Source organism: Apus apus, chromosome 5 (genome assembly GCF_020740795.1).
Source record: "Apus apus isolate bApuApu2 chromosome 5, bApuApu2.pri.cur, whole genome shotgun sequence".
Classification (NCBI taxonomy): domain Eukaryota; kingdom Metazoa; phylum Chordata; class Aves; order Apodiformes; family Apodidae; genus Apus; species Apus apus.
Genome location: NC_067286.1, coordinates 59,035,963 through 59,056,378, shown reverse-complemented (window position 1 = coordinate 59,056,378; position 20,416 = coordinate 59,035,963). Strand labels below are relative to the sequence as shown.

General features: G+C 36.9%; 1 protein-coding gene across 4 annotated transcripts in view; it reads right to left on the bottom strand.

Annotated features, from left to right (window-relative positions):
• Positions 1-20,416, bottom strand: part of PPP2R5E (protein phosphatase 2 regulatory subunit B'epsilon) — a 75,178-nt gene that overhangs the window by 7,572 nt on the left and 47,190 nt on the right. For all 4 annotated transcript variants that reach the window (XM_051621375.1, XM_051621377.1, XM_051621376.1 and 1 more), the window contains 9 exons: positions 11,814-11,915; positions 9,588-9,680; positions 5,142-5,272; positions 4,998-5,057; positions 4,271-4,379; positions 3,247-3,300; positions 3,092-3,142; positions 2,143-2,262; positions 899-1,026 (listed from right to left, as the gene is read on the bottom strand). In XM_051621375.1, the coding sequence (XP_051477335.1) occupies positions 899-1,026; positions 2,143-2,262; positions 3,092-3,142; positions 3,247-3,300; positions 4,271-4,379; positions 4,998-5,057; positions 5,142-5,272; positions 9,588-9,680; positions 11,814-11,915 (848 nt within the window). The remainder of the gene's footprint in view (positions 1-898; positions 1,027-2,142; positions 2,263-3,091; positions 3,143-3,246; positions 3,301-4,270; positions 4,380-4,997; positions 5,058-5,141; positions 5,273-9,587; positions 9,681-11,813; positions 11,916-20,416) is intronic.

Below are 20,416 nucleotides of genomic sequence, written 5' to 3'. Positions count from 1 at the left end.
CGACAAAGCTACTGAAAAGGGAGAAGGGAAAGAAACAAATCTAAACCAAATTTGGAATAGATGATCAAATAAAGAAATCCCAGTTCCTCATCCACTACTATGGTTGTGATGTTAAAGCAATTGGGGCCTGAGTGCAGCAGAGATCATTGAAAACACTGGGTTTACTAAATGGTAACCACCTTGACTTACAAAAAACTTTTCAATTAAAGTTTGGAATACATGGCATCTAACTGTAACAGTAATTTGCATTAAAACATTTTCTGCTGGGTCATTTGACTTACAAATAAAAAAACCAAATAAACAGGATATCAAGATGAAGCAACTACTCCATCACTGTGCGTAATAGAGAACAGTTACATTTAAATAAATTTAGAAAAAAACAACCTAACCTAAGAATTTACTGGTGTCTATATGATTTACAAATATTTAGAAAAATATACTGATGTCTGTATGCTTTACGGATGTTTACAAAAAGTACCAGAAATATCAGTATAATCCACGATACACCCACAAAGCCTTATTTAAACACCAAGCGGTGCTCTTCTAGACTATTTACAATCAGGCTTAAGACATTAACCAGTTTATAAAAAAACTGTGTAGGAGAAGTACTTGATCAGCAACATTTTTTCTTCAGTAACAATATAACATCTAATTTACCTTTTTTTCAGCTTGTGAGAATGTCTATTTTTATCCCATAAGGTACTGAGTTTTGTACGTATCAAATAATTAAAAACATTTTGAAATGAGCTCAAGTATAGACTAATTTATACTGACATGGACAAAGCTGCAACTGCTCATGGCAGTTTTGAATTTGGATCTCTGCCATTCAGATGTTTTTTCAGCTTCTTTAAGTTTATCAGGAAAATGGAAAGAAATAAGGGTAATGACAAAAACTTACGGATTCCAGTGTTCTTTAGAAATCCTATAAAGGCTGGAAAACATGATGGGAAGTATAACATTTGAATTCTCCTCTATCAAACTCATGATGTATTCGTTATTCCAATAATACAGTGCTCTTTCAGCCACCTTTGAGTCAAAGGAATAAAACATTAGCAGGAATTCAGATACTGATAAATTTGTAACTTTCTGAAGAAAAAATGAACCATGGAGAAATTTCACTATAATGAATTAACAAGAATCAATACATTTGGAATTCAAGTTCTACTTTAATCACCAGCACAACATGCATTCATGGAATTAAGTTTTTATCCTCCAATTCAGATCCCACAGTATCCACTCTCTCTTTCCCCTGAGCAATATGTTGCTGCTCACTGAAGACCAGGTGCAGACCCTGCATTAATGCCGCAGCTGTGGAAGGGAAGGGAGAGCAGGCTTCCCATTGCCCCTTTTCCTCCATCCTGTGACTGCAGTTGGAAGGAATAGAGCAGTGCTAGGATAACAGAAAAAAGAGCTGGGGAAAGGCCCGATAGCTGGGCTGAATAAGGGGGGAAATACTTTAACTGTGGGGATGATACCAATGATGACAATCACCTTGGGGAGGAGATGGGAGGGCAGAAGGGGAAACACTGATATAAATTATGCTAAAAACAAATGTAGTCCAAGGAACAGCCAAAAAAGAGTCACATCTGACCAGGACAGGCCACCTAGCTTAATATGGAGACACTACAGACCAAGAACCTTATCTCATCTCCACATATGATTTAACTTATATCCTATTCATTCCCTTCCCATTATGCAATGTGAAGGAAACACACTATGGGCTCTGTCACCTCTAACCACTCATCCCCTTCTAGAAGGAACTTAGTGGGAACACAAGAATGCTGCACAATGCTGCACTAAAAAAGGGAGCAAATGCCTCCTCTATGGACTATCAGTCTGAAGGCCCACATGGGGAGTATACAGCACCTACAATCAGAAGTACTCAAAAGTCTGCCTGGATATAGTTTGAGGATTTACGTGGCCAAGAATGACAAGTTCTGAGCTGTAAGCCCAGATAGACCAAACAGGTCACTCATGGAGCTCAAAACTAAACTTCCATTGTAACATACCCTCTTCCACAGAAATCCAGATGACAAGTATTTAAAAGCATATAGCATAAAATAATATTTACTTCTGGGGAGAGGGTTATGTTTGAAATTGAGACCCTACATTCTTATCCAAATAATAACCTCTACCACTGACCTGAAAATGAGGGCTAGAGACACACTTGGCAATTTGTTTAAACAAGGGTTCCTGGATTTTGACAAATTGTGATGGTTCAATTACATCCAAGATTTCCTCCAGCTCTCCTAGGAACATGACCTAAAGACAAGGAAGGAAGCATTGAAAATAAAAAATCTCTGAATCATCTTGATTAGTAAAACGCTGGCAACCCTCAAATTTTACCACTTCAGGCAGAAACGAAAGCCTTACTAGCTCAGCAAGACCCTCTATCAAAAAATGTTTTAAGTTCTGCTTTCTGGCAGCTTCTGGATTCAGTCTCTTAAGGAGGACAAGTGTGCAAATCCGTATTTAAAGTAGCCCTTTGCATCAAAATTCAGAATTGCACCAGTATACACATGTTGAAAACTCAGCCTCAAAGGCTTGACCTTTATCTAAAGAAAATGTCTTTACATTTGGAAACAATACTCAACAGTTTTTCTGTGTCACAAAATTTCATTAGGGAAACTCAGATCTGCATCAAGAATTTTAAATAAAAATGCAAAGGTTTAACAGCATATTTTCCATGTTTAGTAGGTAAAATGCCAGTCAATAAAGTATCTTGCATTCTCTCTGGAAAAATACCATCCTCACATAGAAACAATTCCAAATCTAACAGTTTTCAAATCTATCCTTAACTAAGCTTATTTTCTCTTTTCTAAAACAAAAAAGTTCTCTACAGAAGAACCAGTGCTTATTTTGTGAAAAGAAACCATGGTTATCAAACTCTTCTCTGCATAGTCAAAACTGTCCAAAAAATCCACAATTCAAGTACGGAAAAATCACCTACAAGAATTAATATTAATATTAATTAATACCAAGATCCACCACAACATGTGCTACTTACCCGGAAATACCTAAAGACTCTCTGCCTATTCTATAGTAGAACAAAATAACTCTTCTGTTTTGTTAATGCTACTGTATCACTTACCTCTTTCTGACTGCAGGTTTTTGGCCAGAACTTCATTAGACCTCTAATGACCTAGATTAGAAGGAAAAAAAAGTGAGATTTCTTACTTTTCTCTCAATGGGGTAAGCCATTTATGATGGAAAATAATAATAATAAAGTATGGAAGAAATATTTACTGGTTCTGTGAGTGAAGGGTCTTTCTCCAGAAACTGTACTATGCAATACGCCAGCTGTGAAGAGGTAAAGATTTATGAAAACAAAGTCAGAACATTTCTATGAAGAAACCCCAAATCAACATTTTATTTTCAAAGCGAGACAAGGCAAAATGCTACACATTTTTCCCAAATTGCATCCAATTTTAAACTGAGATGCACAGTTTGCACTGTGCAAATCCACTCAAAGTTCAGTTTATAAGAAATAACAAAGCATGTTTTAAAAAAAGTAAGGTGACAAAGTAGCACATACAGAAAAAATCAGAGCAACTTGGAATTCTAAACACAGTCATACTATGTTTTGAAGCTTCTGTTGCTCTCTGAAACTGTATCTTTTTGAATATTTTATACATCTGCAGAATCATGAAAACTCTTGCAAGATAAGCAGACAGAGCTAAAACCTGGAATAACACATTTAGAAAGCACAGCTTTATCAGCATAAGAAAGACTGCACTGCCTGAAAATCAGAGAGAAAGGTGACAGGTATCACTTATCAGAGGAAAAATTACACCATAAAAGCTCAATGTATAAATCAGTATATGAGAGCATAAATGCAGTATTAAGAAATCTGTGAGGGAGAACGTTAAAGATTATGCAAATATGTGGTTATTAGTATTCAGAAAGTTGCCAGGGTGAAGAGCCTTGAAAGCACAAGACTAAGGAAACCCAAACATCCTCTTGGCAGAGGGAATGGGAAAGGCAAACTTGTGAGATTGAGAAAATAGCAGAGAGAAAAACTTAAACAGAGTTTAACCACTAAACAAAAATATGGAAGACGTATGTTACACTTCCAATTATGTAATCAGAACAGAAGGCTTTTATCATACAAAGCACATTATATGAATTAAAAAGTCAATCTACTGCATTTTTTCCATGTTTCAAAATATTCCCCCTGCTTTTACGTGCTACATAACTAAATTTCCAAAGCAACCTTTAAAAAAAATACATATCATTCTAACTGTGCAGAAAATATTTTTATAATTTCTACCTGTGCATGGAAGAGTGATAAACTCCTGACAGTATGTAAAGGAATCAGCACCTTCACCAGAAACTGTTTGTGTTCTGCCTTAAGAGGTAAAGCAAAGCCATTGATAATACTAGAAATTAGAAGAGAAATATTTGTTAGTGTTATCATCACAGAAAACATTCTTGAGGTCTGAACAAACACTTTCTAGAGGAAAATAATGTATCAGCACCTGTTTACAAACAGCAGGCTCATGCCATTTGTGAACAGGTGCTGACTTTTTTCCTGTAAGTATCTAGGTAGCAATTCAGCTCTGACTTAGGAATAATCATATAAACAGCTGCACAAACCTGCTGCCAAACAGGTAAGACCTTGTCTATGTGGTCTGTAAATTCATGGAAGCAAGGTGTTCTTCAGTAATTAACTTACCAGAATTAGATTTACTCAAAATATTCACACTGATAGCATGCTCAAAAAAAAAAAAAAGTATTCTGCAACATCTAAGGATGAAGTGCACAAAATTTAACACACACACACAAAATCAATCCAACACTTCTGGCTGTAACTTGCATCCAGTTCTATACTCTTGGCAAAGATGTGACACAGATTTGCATGTGGGCTTAAAGATGAGCATGTACACAGATCTGTGTTCAGAATCAGGGCTTACAATAATACTTTTTCCAAATTCAATCCTATTCTGACATGTCCAGGAGGGATATTTGAGATTGATAACAAATAAAGACTTGTTTACCTTCCTAATATTTCCAACAGTTCAGCTACGCCATTGAAGTGTTCAGTTTCATAAACAAATCTAAAAAAAGAAAATTTAAATATAAGTAATAAATCAGTTTCCTAAAATGTCCATAAGCAAAAAGTTCCTTTTCCCACAACTTACCGTAGAAAAATATTATTAATCTGTTTTCGGATAAATGCTCTAAGACCCAGAAACTTGCCATAAATTCTGTGCAAGACTGTTTTTAGGTAGTCTCGTTCTCGAGGGTCTTCACTGTCAAACAGCTCCAACAGCTGTGTTTAAAGAAAAAAAGAGAACTGAAACAGTAAACATTTGACAAGTATGACACAGAGACTTGTATATAAAGTTAAATTCATGAAAGTACAGGCATGTTAGAATGTGACATCCATGTGATATGAGGTGTAGAAATATAGTATTAAAAATCTGTTGGAAGCCCAGTACAACATCACAAAACTCAATTTATTGATTTCCACTCCTGACATAACAAAACTTTGGAAATCTTCAAACCACTAACAAACTTCTGATTAAGTGGCTCCAAAATCCTGCCTTCCTTCTCCCCCAAAACAAATACATTCTTAGATGCTGTCATATCTACAAAATATGCCAGTTTGCCTCTTACCATCCACCATTCCTTGACTGTAAAACTAAACGACCTTCATTTGCTCTAACATTTTGTTCCCACAACAGTGTGTCAAGGTCACATTTTTCTAATTGCTTGTAATATATATTTTGAGCTTTTCAGCCTTCCTAGTGATTGCATGGCTCTCACACTGGGGAAAGACTCAACAAAGAGGTCTATGCCAGTACTAGATCTGCTGTTACAGGATCTCCACCAATTGTCACAAAGGAACACAAATCAGGGGGAATTAATCCTCCAGGTTGAACAAAATGCTGAATTAAATATCCACTTTAAAAAGAAAAAAATAACATCAGAAAACCCACCTTTACTTAGTAACTCTTATGTAAGATTTTGAAACAGCAAAATTATTACGTGGTACTCAAAGGAGAACCAGATCCAGTGTCCTGTGTTGTACAAAATGTATCCTGAAACACTGACACCTAAAGTTGCCTCTAAGAATTAAGACACGAAAAACAAAACAAAACCAACCTCCCACAAATGCACAGAAAATAGGCAAGTTTAAAGTAGTAATCATTAGCAACCTGTATCTCTCTTGTACGAAAAAGAAAGTAACTTTCAACCAGTACCTATCTTGCAAGAGAAAGGAGGATAGTTTGCCAAACAGGTGTCATAAATGTATAAAATGCTCTCAGAAAATTATTACAGGAATGGTTGAAAGCAAAATTATTTTGGATTCACAAATAGATAAATCATAAATACTTATTATAAGTGGATATGCCAGTCTATGTATACCACCTGATCTCTGTTAAACTGTTACACAACTTTGAGGAGATGAAACAGAAAAGACAGAAAAAGATGTTTTAAAGTTGTTAAACTGTCTGGGATTTTGCTTTCTAACGTCCAGGTTTAGGACTGAGGTACATGTTCTTCTTCATTGTTTTGGATTTTTCTGTAGTTTGTAATGAGATCCAACTATCTTTTCCTTGCAGTAAGAATCTGTCGTGGGAATTTCATGAGGAAATGATGAGGCTTGTCAGGTGCCCTCCAGAGGTTATAAACACATCGATTTGTTCTATTAGTTCTCTGGCTAAAGAAATAAATAGTCACCTCATCCTTCCCCAAATAGCAAAAATCACCCAAAAACAGCAAACAGCTGGAAACACTTATGTTTTTAATTTTCTTACTGGATTGCTTTTAGGAGCAAAATATTTATATTTCCAGTTCTGTTATACAGATCCTTTGTTGAAACACTGCTGAATTAAGACTCAGTCTTTCAATTAAAAAAAGACAACTATTTTGATATGTCCAATTTGTTACTGGGTTTCAACAATAAAGTCTTATTTTTATGGATAAGCTGCAAGACGTCCATAATTTCTAAGATTATTCAGACACTAAACATACATAGAAAAGAGAAATAAATTTTCCAAAATAGAAACCAACGTAACACCGACACTTGTGGATATATTTGAACAGTATCTCTTAGCAACCCTGGCCAACCATTTCAGACTGTATATAATCAGGCTTTAGAAATGAAAAGTTACACTGTTAAGTACAGCATTTTGTCAAAACAGACAGCTGAAAGCCAGAAACACATCTACATTCAAAAAACAAAAGCAAAAAGCATGCAAGAAAAAGCTTCATATATGCTTATTAAAAAAACAAACAGCTTTATCATTTTTTCATATAGGTATTCTTGCTACCAAGAAACTGTTCATTAAAGTTCCACAAATTTTAAAAGAACAAATAAACTTAGAGAGAAAGCTGACTTAAAAGACTGTCACACTTGTGTGTCAGTGCCATGAGACACCAAATATGTTTAACGTTCTTAAGTCTCAAACTGGTTCTAAATGTAAGTGAAATCTGCAGTTCCAGATTGTTACGAGTTCAAACACACAGAAAATACACTAAGAAGTGGCCGAACATCCTAGTTCCTACAGGCTAAACACAGACACAGACATGGAAATACACCTACTTGCATGTATATGTAAGATGCAGTGGAATTTTCTTTATAAAAATGTGAGTTTTTAATTGACATACTGTGTATCACTATATATAAAAGTCCACCATCTAACCATGTAGCAAGAACTTCTGAATTTTCAACTCTTGAAATTTTAATTGTCACATCATACATTTTCAAATATGAAGGTTTCAAAATCTCACACTTCCCTCTTTCAGTAGATACCATTTTGTCATTTAGTAGATTTATTAAAGGATAACAGGGTTTAAAAAAAAAAAAAAAAAAAAAAAATCCTTGTGTTGGACCCACTGTCCTGTGCCAAACTGTAACAGGTTTGAATGCCTTGAAAGGACATAAATGAATGGAATGCCACCAGCCATGATCAAGTTCAGCAGCACGTAACAGCAGCATCTAGGAATTATCTTCTCTAGATTCTCAAGTAGAACACAAACATTCTTTCTAATGCAATCCTGCTATATCTAACGAAACTGAAAATCAGTCTGGAAAAACCTGTCAAGAGTGATTACCCTCCATGTATATTCCTATATCTCCACCAGGGGCTAGATTATCAGATTAGTGCACCCCCTTGTTCCAATCACTATTTAGATGGGGAAAAACAAAACAAAAAAAAACAAAAACAAATAAAAACAAAAAACTCCAGCATACAGGTTTGATCCAGATGAAAAACACTACTCTATTTAGAAAATGGATAAAGTAAAACCATAAGTATATCCCATTGCTTTTGCAGAGCAAAGAAGTCTTGTGATATAAAGAAGGAAACTGTTACATTTAAAGTCCCTTCTTTGAATCTTTATATTTAAGAACAGAAATTGCTCTCTGCTACATTTTTCAGGTATTCTTCATCTGAGTAACATGCAAAGGCAGTAAAAGCATCACTTCTATCGCTTGAGCATGACAGGGAAAAAGCAAAGCTCCATGACAAAGGGGTGAATGAAAGGCCTTTAGAAATGCTGTCTCCTGCCACTTCTAGTTTTGCTTTTATCCAAGTCTACCCCCTAAGAAAACTCCCTTCTTTAACTAAGTAGGAATCCTTCAACATTTCCCTGATTTCAAAAGCAAGCTACAGACAGCATGAAAGATAAAATTCTTCCTTACTTTGCGATTATACAAAAATTCACGATGCGAACAGAAAACACAAGACAGGCCTGTTCCTGCAAGCTGAAGACAAAAGTCCTGTCTGTGGAGTGTCCAAGCTTACTCCAGAAAACACCTTCCCTCAGCAATCTCTGTTCTGCCATCAAGGCCTGGATGAAAATTCCTCAGTAGAGAACAGCACCTACTGGAGTTTCAAATGAAATAACAACACACACAAGAAGCCCAGCTTGCACACAAGGAGGAGAAAGATGAAATCTGTGTAAAATACCTGCCCACCAGCTGACTGACAGAGGCCATCTATTCCATTTAGCCATAACAAAGGCAAGCAAACGATAGAAATAAAGTTACCCATTCTTTGCCGATGTTTATTATTGATGCTACTACTTCTTCTACGCTTTAACAGAGCTTGATCTTTATGTAGCCTTTTGATTTACTTCCTCCCTGACCACTACAGAATCATTGCTCTCAGAACTGCACTGGGAATAGGTTTCTTAATGAACTTCTGCCCTGGTCGCCAGCTCTCCAGCAGAGATAGAAGGGGGAAATATTCACCCTTCCAACAGAAATATTTTAATAATATTAAGACACATTAAAACTGGCATTCATGTAGTCTCTCTAGACTGTAGCATTTTCAGGCTACTTGGTAAATCTTTCTGTTTTCAACAGGTACTGTTTCAGATCCCTCCCATAACCCGCAGGTCAAATATTTTGATTTATGTATCAAAACTGGAGCCAAACCAACTATTTTGTATATCTATACCAACAAAGACTGACATAGAAACACACACAATTCTGCTGTCTCCATAGACAGAAAACTTTGTCTATGCTTGTTTAGCCTTTTTCTGTTGCAAACAAAGTTACACTTTCAAATTCTAAACAAAACCTTTTTAAAGAAATGTTTTCAAAAGCAAAGAAAGAAAACAGATCAGCTTACCTGCAATACGAATTTCTGATCTATGTACTTTTTGGCAATGCTGGGCTGGAATTCTTGGCTTTCCAAAAATCGTATGAAAAACTCATATACAAGCTGCAAAAGAAAAAAAAAACAACACAAAACACCACCCATGGTTTAGTTTGTCTTGATAACTCTTTATATTTTCAAGTATTTCCCTAAATTGTCCTGCTAGAAAACAGGATACTCGAATTTTCAGAGAGCAAAAGGTTCCAAAGATGAAAAAAATTTTTCTTCTTTATCAAATTGCTATTTTAGAATGTCTTAAACCTTAGAATTAATTACATGAGCTTTTTAAGTTAGCTTTGCTTACTTAACTCAGTCAAAGACATTTCATCACCAAGAACAGGCATTGCCATCTTGCAATGCTTGTTATCATCTTGTAAAGCTTCCTAGAGTAATTGGAAAGTACATTTAAACTGCCCTCTGAAGTGCTGAAGTCACATCAAATACAGATATTACAATTCCGGAAGTGTTGGCAAAACAGTTGGAAATACTTAAATTAAATTAGAAAGTGCTTAGAGCAGCATTCCACTACAGCTTGAAATACAGAAGTAGAATACAAACCAGAATTTATTCAGAACTTCCTAACTCACTGTAAAGATTAGCCTGAGGGCTGGAGAAAACCTGCTTACATTCATGCAATTCCATCTCTGCTTAAACTATTCAGTGGGACAGCAAAAGACTTCACATTTAGTGGAGAAGAAAAAAGTATAAACAGCAGGCAAAAAGGAAGTGAAGTGAACAGGGACTGCTGTGGCCTCACAAGACAGTAACTCTGACATGTCACTGATCAGATGAGCTACCAGATAGCAATTCTCTGCTGCACCTTTTTTTAAGAGGAGCAGCCATTGACAACTTTTTCCTCCTCACTTCAGTGAGTAAGCATATTGATGGCAAAAGGAGAAAGGAAACTAAAAATTGCATTTTGAAGTAATTTTGAAGTTTTCCATGCAAACACCAACATGCTGCAATACTGCTGCTTCTGCTGCTTTATGTCAGTGATCTCTGAGTTCTAAAAGGAAACCAACAGCAAATCAAAAAAAGGGAGAGGTTTACAAGTTTGATGTGGAAAAAACAACTTACATAACCAATGTTAAATCATCAGGAAATCAATTCCATTAACTCACAAATATTTTGGTGCATTTCTTCCTGAAAATGGTAGATCATCCACAAAGAAATTCTGCCACTTCCAGGTAAATTATGACTTCTAAAACTACAGCACTAGTGTCAATGAAAATAAGAGGACATACATGTACACCAGTGCACTTTCCAGATAGGCAGAGACGTTCAGAGCTGTCCTAAAGCTTCTAAGACTCTTGATTTTTGTGAAATTTAGGGATGAAAAGGGATGAAACCTACATCTCAACAGATTCTAAATTTGAGAGCACAAGGTGAAACAGATTATTCACAGGCAAGGACTGTGCATGCAACTATCCAATAAAATCCTGATTTCAAGCTGAGATCAGTTGTGCTCCTTTGCTCACAGAAAATCTCAGACTCCACAACCTGTTAATCAGGTAGACTTCTAAATTTACTAGTGCTGTAAGTCACTGTGCTGACTAACACAGGCAGGATCTGCATTTATATTTTCTATAAAGGAATCTCTTGTATTAGCATCAATGAGACATTCTCCAAAAATAGTCTATGTTCTTTGTTCAAAATACCTCCTCGTCTTGACACTTGGGGTACAGAGGAAAGGGATGATACACAGCAGTGAGCACACATCCTGCTACAAACACCTGAAAGCAAACCTTAACCCGAGGAGAGGAGGAAAGAGATAGGGATGTAGATTCTCATCCATTTTTCTGATCAGCTGCCAACACCTGTGTGCTTTTGTAAGAAAGTTAACCACCCTCCTCATTAAATCAAAACTGCTAGCAGTATCATCCCCACAATACTCTTACTGAAGCTGCTGAAAAACACTTGTGCATCAGAGCAGTTTGGAAAGCAAATAATGTTTAAATCAACTAATGAAAACAGGAATGAGGGACACTAGCAATATAATTTTGAAAGAAAACTAACATTCTGCAAATGTCACAAAGTACTGTCCCACTTTTATAGGTACTATATTATAGCCATGAACAATGGTAAAAATTGTTTCACAAACTAGTTCTAATTCACAAGTTAAAAAAAAAACAAACTGAGAAAGTTATTAGATACATTAAGCAACGATAAGCATTGCTTCTGAAATAACTTATCATGAACCTGTAAATGTGGCCACGATGCCTCCAAGGTGGGTTCATCTTCTTCTGGATCAAATTCATTGCTGTCGCTAGGTGGGAGAGTTCTGAAGATATTGCAAGATACCTGAAAAGCGAAAGAAAGAATGGTAAGATCTGTTTTTTAAACAGGTACTAGATTTCAGGACTCTCTACGTCTATACCCACTCTATCTGTTCTCTCTCACGTAAGCAGTATTTTGCCTGCTGTATGACAAAGCTCTTTAGCAACAGCACAGGCATAAGGAATCTGTCACTTTACAAACATGCCATGAACCCTGGCTTTCCCTTCTCCAGGTCTTTTTGTTTCTTCTTTTCACTGGTACCCCAGCATTACCCAGTCTGCCAGCATTTCTGCCCACCATGTCCCAGATGAGCCCTGTAACATATAATTCCCAATCCTGCTGGGCATCAACAGGCTGAAAGGCATGTCTGTTTAGGAGCTGTGGGAAATGCCATCAATATGCATTTACCAGTGTTTTCATACAACACTTGATTATTCTGCACAGGGAAAACATTAATGATATCTGCTTAAGGTCTCATCTGTCAGCACTTGTTACCAACTGTCAGTGCTATTCACGCATTATATGCCTGGACGCTTCATGCCAAGTACAAAAGTTGGTACTAAATGCAAGCAACAAACAGCATTTGCTCAACACTTAGCCTACATTTTATTTCATGGTTCATTTGCTTTGCTTAATCTTATTTGGAGGTATTTTGCTGAGACTGCTTGGCTTTGTGAGGTTCATGCTATCAGCAAAGACTGAACCGGAGTGCTTTCCTGGGTTAATTATAGTGCTGAATGGAGGGTACATCTTATTATGCAGCAAATCTGATAAACTGCAAACATGCTGTAGGGCCTTTTTTGCACTTGGAAGGTGATGTTGTGTCTTCTTTGCCCTCTGCTACTGCATTTGACCTATCTCTAAGCAGGTTAATCAAACAGCTGGGAAAAGCAGCATGTTATCTCCTAATCCCGCCTATACATGACCCTTCCATAGGAGTTCAGACAAATAAGCTATTTAAGAAACAAAACTAGTATGTTTTTCAATGGCCTTACTTAGTTTTCCAGCCTTCTACTCTTGTAAATATTTTTAAGTTAGTCTGTAAGGCAAATTTTCAATATGTTGGCAACTTAGTAAATAAAGGCACTTTAAAGCCAAGAGTTTAAATGCAATCCAAATACTGATAAAACCGGATTGGGACAGACAGAGTGACGTTTCAGAATTTGCAAGACAAACAGAACAGATTCCGGTACCACCCAAAGAGAAAGATGAAACAACAGAGAATTGCAGGAAAGCACACGTGGTGCATACCAGTGAGGAATATTCACTGAACATAAGGCAAGGACAAAGGAAGAATAAGTAAGGCAAAACAGTGAGCAGGGGGCAGGGAAAGGAGAGGTCACACGGGTTTCTGCTTGGACTTTTTCCTTCTTGCCACAAGAGGGTGTATTTCACTACAGTTAAACATATTTTTCACAGCAGCCTTCACCTTACATGTAAATCTCGTTTTCAAGACTCATGGCTTTCAACTTTAACAGACACAGCACCTACTATGGCCTGTGTGATAGATACTGAACTCTCCGTGTCCTCTATGTACACTTGCCAAGTGATTACTAGAATGTATTAGGTGATACTATCTTTCCTCCTCCTCTATCCTCTTCCCCTGTCTCATTCACTTATCTCAAAAGCCTCTCCACAAAACAATTTTTCTAGTCTCATGAGAAGTCAAATAACTATTACAGGAATACAAACGTTATAGTTTTACTTGCCTCAAGGATTCCTGAGATACTACTACTACTATTGCTGACATGACAAAGCAAGGAGAGGAGGAAAGTGGTAAGAATTAACAGGACAGAGTTGCTTTTGTGTTAGAGCACAGGGCAATAGAAGGCAAAAAATCCCGACTTTCTCAGGCCTTGGACCAAAATAGGGAACTAGCAAAACCAAAGGCAGTCTTGCAGCTTTATTTTTTTAACCCTGCTTTAAACTTCATTTGAAAGATTTTTTTATTTTTTTTTTTTTTTTTTTGCAAATTTATCCATACACAAATTAATGAAACTTGTACCAATAGTTCAGAGTAAACGTAATTATTCATAAGCCGTTGTGGCTTAAAACTGGAACAAATACTGAAGTATGGCACAAGCAAAAATTGCAGGAAAAATACATACTGTCAGAATAAAAAGATAAACTAAGACAAATTCCTAAAAGATTTAAATTAAGTCAAACCAAGCTTCAAGCAATTAGTGCCAGGGCCTTAACAGCATGACATAAGTATGAAGGTTTCAGCAACAATTAGTTAAGTGCCAGCACTGACACCTCAATCTTGAGCTTGTAAAAAAACAGTCTAATTTCTGGAGTGCCTATTAACAAAAGGCAACTCAAAAGGAAGTTTTTGCCTAAGAAAATTAACATGCAGGAGTAAATGCAAAGCAAGTTAGAGTACAGTCTTAGTACACAGTTTGCTCTCTTTAATTTTCTTTTTTGCATTAGGAGTAAAGATAAGTTATATGGAGCCAAAATGCAGATATTCTCCTGAGAAGAACAGACAGAACAGGTTATCTCAAAATGATTTCCCCAGGTTATCATAATTTTAATAGATAATGTGTGCCACTACAATCACATTAATCACCAAAACACAGCATGATAGCTCATTTACATGCAGTGTCAATTTATAGCATGCTTATCTAAATCAGTAGCCTCTGGGTGGCTAATGTTTATAGGCCTCTAAGGGAGAACTGAAGGCAACAAGTTCTTCCATGCATGAACTGCCCAGCTGTACATTAGAGACTTTGACAGCCACCACACAAAGATGGGAATTTGCTACAACAAATCCAGAAAGAATATTTTTTTCTCAGATAGGCACAAGTTAGCTATTTAGTATTTATCCTTGGGCCCAAGCAGCATGCCAAAATTCCTTTGGCTAGATAGCTGAATCATTTCTGTTCTGACCTCTGTTGGATCATCAAGCCAGAGGACATCCCTGCCAGCCTGCACATACAGTCCCTGACAATTCCTTTCCCGTACCCATCGTAAATGACTATTGATCAATACTGACTTCTGCCTTCCATGGATTAGGAACACCTCCAAGCCCAGACAATACTTTTGCAAAGCACACCAGAACTTCAATATCTAGAAAGTTGTATCATGACCAATCTCTTGTGTCCTCAAAGACACTTGCATGCTGTCCTCTGTGACTGCCCCTTTCAGAGCACACACTAAACAGATGTACTTGGAAAGTACATCACTGCTTCCCCATTCTGCAGAATTTAAACAACCAAGTTCCCAAAACCAATTTAAGAAATCAGTAAAATCTACCTACTGGCATTAGATCTAAAATTTCCAAGATCAAGCAGGAAATGCCTAAATTATTTTTAAACTGGGAGATGCCCTGACACCTCTTAAGCTCCCTCCATGTCAGTACATCTGTCAGGTACAACTTCAGCTAGAAGCAAGACAAAAAAAAAAAATTTCCAGGTTATTACAGGTCACTGTCAATTCATTAAAAATAAAAAATAAAAAAATAGGGATGGTCGCTCTGATACTCCCACAATGAGCTGCAAGTTCTGAAGAGATCTCATGACTGGTACCTGGCAATCCAGAACTACAAAACTATGAATATATACTTATAAGTAATAAACTTCAAGAAAGCTTTGATTTTATCACTACATTTATAAATGAAATAACTTTTAGAAAAGAAAGTACTAAATAGCTTAAATCTGAAGTCAGGAATAAATGTTTTGACAAGTCCGCTTGTTGTCCCTTACTGGAATGCTACAAAAATTACGACACTGTAACAGAGACATCTCACAAATTCGATTTCAGCTCAGTACTCCTACTCTGTGCTGTTTGAAACAAAGATTTTCATCAATAATAGTCTTCCTGAATGGAGCCTGAAATGAAAACAAACATACATGCAGGGAAGCTTAAATACATTAGCTATATAAAACAGGCTAAATGAAGACCCAATTAGCTCACAGGGAACACCTGTTCCTCTACTACCAGTATGTGGAACCATCCAAATAAACACCATGTATATATGAAATTGCAACTGAGTACCAATGCACACACCATGCTTACTAAAACTACTGTGCATATTAACCACATACTATAACAATAAAATGTAATTAAGCCATAACATGAAGCCATGCTAACTGGGAGACAGTAACAGCCCCTGGAACAGCCACTGTACTTGTTCTTCTGAAATGTATCTGCATATGTGGATTTTTTTAATATTGTTTATGGACTGACATCTTTTAAAGCCTGAAGTGAATACTGCAGTCACTCAGCTATAATCTCTCTATATAACACACTGAATTGTTCCCAGAAGCCTGGCTAAAGTGTATCTTACCAAACAAAATGTCTAATTTTATCTTAAAATATTATGATTCCACCAGCTCTCTCCTCCCTGAAGTTTTACTACTAAGTTAATTGCAGCACTGCTTCTGATTTCAAGGTTGAATTTGCCTGATTCCCTGTTGGTCCTCATTAAAACACCAGATCTCTTTTACATCTGTATATATATTTGCATATGCAGTATGTATCTATTGATAGATATTTTTACATTGACATGACACTTCTCAACTTTTGTGCTGCTAAGTGGAAAAACAGAGCTTCTGAAACCAGGAAATCATTGTCTTCTTTGGTTTTAATCCTATGATTATTTTTGCTTCCTTTCTTTGAGCTCCCACCTGTGCACAAGTGCACTGGGGTATGTTTAAAAAGCCAGACCACTTCCCTCTTTTCTTCCCTATGCTGCCATTTGATTCTATCAACATTCACTTGTTTGAACACTGCACTGTATCTGAAACTCATATTAAGATAGTCAAGATACAATGATGGGTCCTTTTCTGCATGAGTGCTCGCACAAATAAAGTCTTTCAGGGATTAATATTGTATGTCTTTTTTTCCCCCCAGTGGCATTACTTTTGGCTTGGCTACAATAAATTGAACTGTGTTGGACTGAGAACACAGTCAACAATCCAGATCACAAGGCGGGGGGTGAAACAGTCTTTCTCATCTTGACCTTTAAGTCTTCTAAAAATTCAATCAATAACCTGCAAGAATTTACCTCTAGATGAGGGCTCCTAAACTTGTTAGCTTACCATCACCCACCTCAACAGTGGTAGCAGCTTCCACCCATACAGATGAGCAAGTGGCAAAATTGAGATCCTAAGGCTATGCTTCTGTTGGCAGAGAAGTGCAAGAGGAGCAAGTCTGTAGAAGAAAAGAGCTGGTGGTGCTCAGTTACCCAATGACCACAGTACGTATGTTTGGAGGGAGGAGTTTCTCATGATCTCTTGCACTGAAGCCCATTAGCTAGTTGGAAAGCATTAGGTACATCCCTGGAGTAGATCTTTCGTCTTAAAGGAATCAAATTCACAAACTCAAAGGCTTCTTTATTGCAAGCATCAAAGTGCAGCAAGAACAAACAGGAGATTCACCTGGAGAGTCCACTCACAATCCAAGCCAGAGGTGCCGGCACAGATTAACCCCGGGGTACATCTTCTCGCTGCTGCAAACCAGAGCTCTGAAATTCCACTTTAGGTCACCTAGACCTGAACCATAACAGGGTATACTACTAGTAAAAACTCTCTTCATCGCTATCTCCATGTAACTATGGTCTAAGAGGATCCATCTGAACAGGAACTAAATGTGTGCCCAGCTAATACTATACAATCTAAAACAATCATAGCAGTAACTCAAAATATCTTGACCAATTAAAGCATAGTACTAGCAGAAAAAGCCCCTCAACTCTAGAGCAGGCACCAGAACAAGTGAAAGCCTGCCAACACAAGCCAGGCTTTTTTCAATGATGTCCAATGATAGGACAAGGGCAATGGGTGCAAAATGGAACATAGGAGGTTCCATGTAACATCAGAAAAAACTTCACTGTGAGAGTGACAGAGCACTGGAACCACTGCCCAGAGAGGCTGTGGAGTCTCCTTTGCTGGAGACATTCAAAACCCACCAAGACACGTTCCTGTGTGATGTGCTCTGCGACCCTGCTCTGGCAGAGGGGTTGGACTAGATAATCTTTCGAGGTCCCTTCCAACCCCTAAGATTCTGTGAACACATGAACTTCAACTCTAGACAGCATTACAAAGCTCACACTGTCTCTGACTGCAAACCAAAGAACAAAACAAAGAATTCAAAACCCGAGAAAACAATCTCCCAGAAGATTCACATTGTGCCTATCTACAGACGTGTTCAGAAGGTATTTGAGATGATGACACAGCCGAAACAGGGGTGGAGGAGTTTTACACTATTTTGTAAAAAAAAAAAAAATAATAAAAGAAAAGAAAAAATATTCCCCAAAAAATCCCAAACAAAACAAAACCCCAATAAACCGAATCTGCCACAATTAATTCTTGGAACAAAAATGTTTTTCCAGTTTATTTCTTTGCTTTTCACTTAGTCACTGTACGATTATGCAGATAAACCTGACAAATGAAAGGTCTGTGTAACCAACAGGAGGAATAATGGATCCAGGTAAATGTAATTACACACTGTCGGGAAAAATTATTAGGGACAACTACTGTAAGAGGAGCTGCCTCCAACTGATGTTTTGAGAGAAGTACAGAACACCAGAGCCTCTGCTTTTAATAAGCATTGTGGGTTTTGTACAAATAGCTACACAAAAAATGTGAGTAAGAAAAAACAGAAGAATTTGGTAGCAATGCAGGAAAGTTAGATTCTTTTCTTGCTGAAAAAAATCACCTTAAAGAAGCAAGATCAGAATGTAAACTATTATGTGATTTTTCTCCTTTTTTTTTTTAAACTTTGATAACATGCTTGCTCCATCACGGCTGCAACTACATGACAATTTTTAATTGAAATCCATTTTGGGAGTCAGAAGACACTGCACCTTCCTTTCAGCATTTCAGATGGTTTCAAAACTATCTATCCAACTTCTACTGATTCAAAGTTGAGTTTAAGATTCATTCCTAAAGTTATACAGAATTCCTCAAGTTATATAAAATTCATATTAGAGAAGAGACATTGTAAATTCTTGCAAGACTGTATTTCTTTTAAACTCAAAATGACATTCAGTATTATGTTTTAGAATCTAATGCAAGAACCAGCAGGAAAATTTGCCCAGGGTTTTTGCTAAATAAAAAAAGGTAAGACTAACTATAGGTACACTTGCATAAAAATCTCATTCCAAGAACATTTTAACATTAAAAATTCTAAACAGGATGAACATTTAGCAAGCAGGGTGGCATACTTAGTCATAAGCTATAGCTAAAGCTATAGAAAATAAATAAATTCATAATGCCTATAAAGTCTAACAGCTAGCAAACGACCTAAAAATAGGTTTCTTAACGTGCTAAAAAATTCATGGCTTAACAAGATATTCTTTATGTTTAACAGGTCTGTCACAAACAAACTCCGATCAGACTCAGCCTTCACATCTGTTGAGACAAACCTGCAGCAGAAGGAATGCAATCCCTCTGGATTTATGCCAGTAGAAAGAATAGAAGAACAAAGAAAGAAAAAGGAAAATCAGAATCTGACCTTTCAAATACATTTTTTGGCATTTATTTGGGTATTCATTTAACAAAGTTTCTTTCACTGTGTTGCTCAACACAGCTTCTGAGCCACAAGACACTCAAAACGATGTTTCATTTTGGCTACAGGGATTACACTTTTATTTTACTTGATTCATCATTACAGAAAAGATGAGGATGACAACAGGAGGCCAGTGGCACTTCTGCACTTAAAAGAGAACAAAGTAATACTACTCCTCTCTAAAAGGTGCATCCCAAAAAAGTTTCATTAGCCATCTCTTATGGGCTGGCAGCCATCTGGAGATGTTGCATAAACATCACAGTGTATGTCAGGGGTTGGGTTTACAATTTCTGAAGAAGCAAGTAGGAGAGCGGAAATGTTGCTCACTAACAACAAGGTTCATCCAGATTTCTCAGTTTAACAGCTTGCCCATTTTTCCGAGCCAATTTTTTAAATGAAAGAAATTTGTTTCCTCAATCTATGTCTTAACACCCAGAAAACACAAAAAGCTCTACTACATATACCCTTTAGGATACCACAGATAACAACAAACATTTATTTCATTCAACTACCACTGCTTAATCTACCAGCAAAATCAGCATCATTAGTTTAAGCCTCCACATTTTGCTCAGACAGGACAAATTTTAGATTAAGTGTCAATTATTGGCTCATAAAGTCCTATTACTGGCATTTCCTTCTAAGCAGAGTGTGGTTTAATTGGCAAGGGCCTTTTTTCCTAAGACGAGCCTAATTCTAAAAAATGTTACATGTCCAGCTGAGCAACACATCAAGCTGCAGGGGAAGCAGTTGCACTGAGCAATACCCTCCTGAATAAATCCGTCCAGCTTATGGCCATTAACACAAATCCAAACTATTTTTCCCATCAACTGACACTGATGACAGTGACGAGGCCCCGCAAGCTTGCTTTAGTGGCCATTAGTAAATTCAATTTTATTTTATTAAGTAACCAGTAACACGCCAAAAACTTCTGTATTCTGTGGTTAAAAGAAGGACATGCACACCCGTTGACAGATAGCCAAGTGATTTCACACTTCACTATATACAACATCTTATCA